Source organism: Vigna unguiculata, chromosome 11 (genome assembly GCF_037176805.1).
Source record: "Vigna unguiculata cultivar grain cowpea cultivar isolate G323 ecotype 2 chromosome 11, ASM3717680v1, whole genome shotgun sequence".
NCBI classification, from domain to species: Eukaryota; Viridiplantae; Streptophyta; class Magnoliopsida; order Fabales; family Fabaceae; genus Vigna; species Vigna unguiculata.
Window position 1 is genome coordinate 37,357,057 of NC_140802.1, and position 4,270 is coordinate 37,361,326.

At 29.7% G+C, this 4,270-nt stretch overlaps 1 protein-coding gene across 1 annotated transcript; it reads right to left on the reverse strand.

Annotated features, from left to right (window-relative positions):
• Nucleotides 1–769: 769 nt before the first annotated feature.
• On the reverse strand, nucleotides 770–2,426 carry LOC114170086 (transcription factor MYB63-like). Its single transcript, XM_028055568.2, has 3 exons — nucleotides 2,182–2,426; nucleotides 1,962–2,091; nucleotides 770–1,515 (listed from the first exon to the last, which is right to left on the reverse strand). The coding sequence occupies exons 1-3, from the start codon at nucleotides 2,312–2,314 to the stop codon at nucleotides 1,080–1,082; spliced, it is 699 nt and encodes a 232-aa protein (XP_027911369.1). The 5' UTR covers nucleotides 2,315–2,426; the 3' UTR covers nucleotides 770–1,079.
• Nucleotides 2,427–4,270: the final 1,844 nt, after the last annotated feature.

Sequence of the window (4,270 nt, forward strand, 5' to 3'; positions counted from 1 at the left end):
TATCATGTTTCGATTGTCATATAGTAAACTTGTTTATTTCCAAATTTTCCTATGAATAAGCTCCTGACTAATTCAATCCTCCCATTCAAATCACATAAGGATACATATAGTTGTATTATTAATAAATCCAAATTTTCATCTCAAAAGAAATAGTGAATCTCATTCACGACATTCATTAAAATCTTAATGCATTCTTAGCCAAACAAATTGAAGAAAATAACTCTTCTTATGTAGTGATAACTTGTCTTGCAAGAAAAATAATTCCAATATAAAAAAACTTTTAAAGTAAGTTGATAAAACTTTCAAAGCTTCGATGAACACAAGCAACATCTTTACTTGTTTAAATCATCATCACTTTCCTATTTCTTATTCGATTCAACATCTTAAATGCTTCTTAATCAATATAGCAAGAACCTTGATAATGTATTTGGATGAAGAATTTTTAGAAAATAATAATTTTTATAACAAATTTAAACTGTATAACAAAATATGGTCACTGGATAGTTAAGTTTAAAAGAAATTAAAATTTTAAAAACTTATAGGACAGAATCCATTTTTTTTTAAATATAGAAATTTCAAATAACTATTGAAGAGAATAATAAATTTGTTTTCTTCGTAATAACTATTTAAAAATGATAGCAATATTATATATAATTTGGATCGCAATATATTAGGAAAGTGAATATACATAACTATTCAACTCTTTATTATATGTCTTTTACATAAAATCTAATTAAACTATACAAAATGATATCACGATTGTTCATTTTATATCAATCACTTCAAAGACAACTTTTAATTAGCTAATAATATTGTAAAATCTATGTCAAAATTATATGTAATTGACTTTTGTAATTTTACAATACACATCAGATTCCGATTCTCTCATCAACATGAGTGATTGTCGTTCTCAAAAACCAAGTTGCTGACACAAATCTCTTTTCGTTTTTCCTCTTACGGAAATTGTGAAAACAAGCGTCAACTCTTTTTCCAAAATTTCCTCCAAAATCCAGAACATACGAGCAAATATGCAAGACCACGTCTTCTATAACTTCAAGCAAATTCTAGACTCACAACTACTACCACAAGTAAAATGGTTCTGTCCCATAAGAGGAAATGGAAAAATAATCTTCATCAAGTGCGTTTTCTGAAATAAAGGGTTCAGTCCAGAAATTGCTACTAAACCCTAAATCCAATGTTTCCCATGAAGCAACACTTTCTTCTTCCTTGCACAAGTTCATGGTTGATTCTGTGTGACTCGAAGAAAATGAAAGTGAAGGGGAATTGTGGTCGGTGTAGGAAGTTTCTGACACCGAACTCTCCAAAATGTGGTGAGATTCAACACTAGGAGCTTCGTCCATTGCCATTTCAAACTCTTTGCATCCATTGGACTTCAAATCTTCATCACAACAAGTGTTATTGTTGCTGCTTTGAAACTTCTTTAGGTGGCTGTGCCAATAGTTCTTTATCTCATTGTCTGTTCTTCCGGGTAAACTTTCAGCAATCAGAGACCATCTATCACACAAATTTCACACCAAATACAAATCAGTAAAATACCCTTTGTTCACTGAATTCTCATTGTAACGACCAAGTGTTAAACATTTGAAGATGTTGAATAATTGTTTGTCTTTCGATACATAACAGTAACACCAAAACTAGAACTTGTTCATATTGATCAAAATAACAAAAACTACATGACCAAATTCAATGATTAAGCAAGACGTTTCGTTAGCATTGTTGTTCATTTCAAATTAGATTTTTCGTTTTATGTTACATAAGTCAAACTTTAACATTATGACACATATTTTATCCTTTTAAAAACTGGTTTTGGACTCATTACAACCGTATCCAGAATATTTGTCGGCGACATTTTCAGCGATGTAAAACACGATGACAAAATTGTGAGTATGAACTAAAAACTTAAAACTTTGAAAATTAACGAGAAGCAACAAAACCCCTACTTATTTCCATGCTTTTTATGCAAATCAGTGATGATTTGCTCTTCCTTTGGGGTGTAGTTCCCTCGTTTTAGATTTGGCCGCAGGTAATTCATCCATCGAAGTCTGCAACTTTTTCCACATCTTTGCAACCCTGTTACACACAAAAAACTAAAAACCATGAATCAAGAAACCCTAAATTGATAATCTTTGATCTGATGATTGATGGAGAGCGATGTAAAACCTGCAAATTTTGGAAGTTGACGCCAATTGGGGTGGCCATGTTTTTCGACATAAGCGATAAGCTTGTTGTCCTCTTCTTCACACCATGCTCCTTTCTTTGTTCCATTTTTATCAAAATAGGGAGCTCTAACCATGGTGGTGTTGGAATATGTTTGTTTGTGAGAGTGAAGTTAAGGTTGAGAAATGAGGTGAAAGCAAAAGAGAATTGGGTTCCTCTGTTTTTGATACAGTGGAGTTGAAACGCGTATCATGTGTTCTGACATCTCCAATCATGAATCAGAACTTATATAATCCAAGGATGGACCCATGGACCCACTTCCATTTTATTAAGACTGCTTGCAAACACAGTTTTGCATCCATTCACATGACAAAGACAACAGTGTCCAAGTGTCCACATCTTCATTTGTTGTTGCCACATTATTTTATGCTATCTTTCTCGGAAAAAATGTCCTATATTGTTTTCAAGAAACATGTTTTCCGATGAGAATAAAGTTGTTTTAATTTAATCAGCAGTGGATCGAATATCTTACATCGATTAAAATTAATAAGATAAATTTATTGTGTATAAATAAATTTGTTTTTTAGAATTGAATTCAGCATATTTCCTTTCTTCGTTAATTTTTTAAACATAGATTTACCTTTAGGACTCTACAGGTCTAGTCAGAAAGACAAGAGTTTTTAATTATATGGTTTAGAAAACTGACTCAGTGTTGTAAACAGTAGTGGAGAAGAAGTGTTAAAAAGTAAAGAATAAAATGGAAAATGAAGATACTGGGCTACTTAGTCCAATATTTTAATATTATATTCTTCCAAATGTTTAACCTTTATATAAAGGAATGTAAAACCAATACTTTAACGTTCTTTTAAACACATATGTAAAGTAAAATTGTATTATAGTGTATGGGACCTATTTAGTATTTGCATTTTTTATGCACTATGGGCCCTATTTGCCAATGCCATGATTCATGGAAAGTGCCAGAGTATTAAAATAATTAAGATCAATTATAATACAATATCTCAGTGCGCTTGTTTGATTTTATTTTATTTTTTTTCATTTCGCATATATCTCTTTTAGGAAATAGTTTTGTTTGTAATATAATTTTTACACACTTTATCAGGAAATACACTTCAAACAAAATCAAACATCGAACTGCAGTGATCAATTCAATTTGAGGGAAAACAAAATGTAAATTCTAATTTTACAGTGACTGTTGTAAAAAAATTTATAACAAACAGATCAAAGATGGTCTCTTCACAATAAATGGTATCCACAACGTAGACTTAAAAAAAATAAAAATTCTCTGGTTGAAGAAAAAAATGCTTCATATCGTTTTTTTAATATAGACAATTCAAAATAAATACTTTTTGTCAAGGTTTGATGACGGAGCATGAATGGAATTTCATTATTATATTCAACTTGAGAAAAATTATTGCCGTCATACTCAATAAAAATAAAAATATGAGTGATAATAAGTTGCAAAGTTTATTATCACATCTAATTAGATAAGATTAAAATTTAGGTACTTATAAATTAGATTAGATCGATATAAAACTCTCTTGTAGAAAAAACTTAATTTGTTTTCAAAATTCATATATCTTCTAAAAAGATATTGTCACCATACTCAAAATAGATAAAAATATGGGTGATAAGTTAGAGAGTTATTAAAACACCCTAGTAAGATAAGATTAAAATTTGGATAATTATAAATTAGATACTCTCGTATAGAGAAAACTTATTTTGTTTTCAAAATTCATATATCTCCTCAATTACATTGCAAGTACATCGTTTTATAAATTTAATAATGCACCAATTTCCATATCCATCTACCCATTCAATTCTATATTAATTACAACTAAGTAGTTTTTAATATATACTAACAATTAACTCTTAATCCACTAATGAAAAAATGAATTAATGACAACTTATCATGACGAGTGCATATGTTATAATAGGTTTACCGATAACATTTTTGTAATAAAAGTAAGAGTTATTATGAGGGGTAAAAGGGAATCTAATATAATATGTGAAGAAGACAAACTTAGTTAACAGGTGAACTAGACATCTTATACTAAGTGAACAGTGATAACAT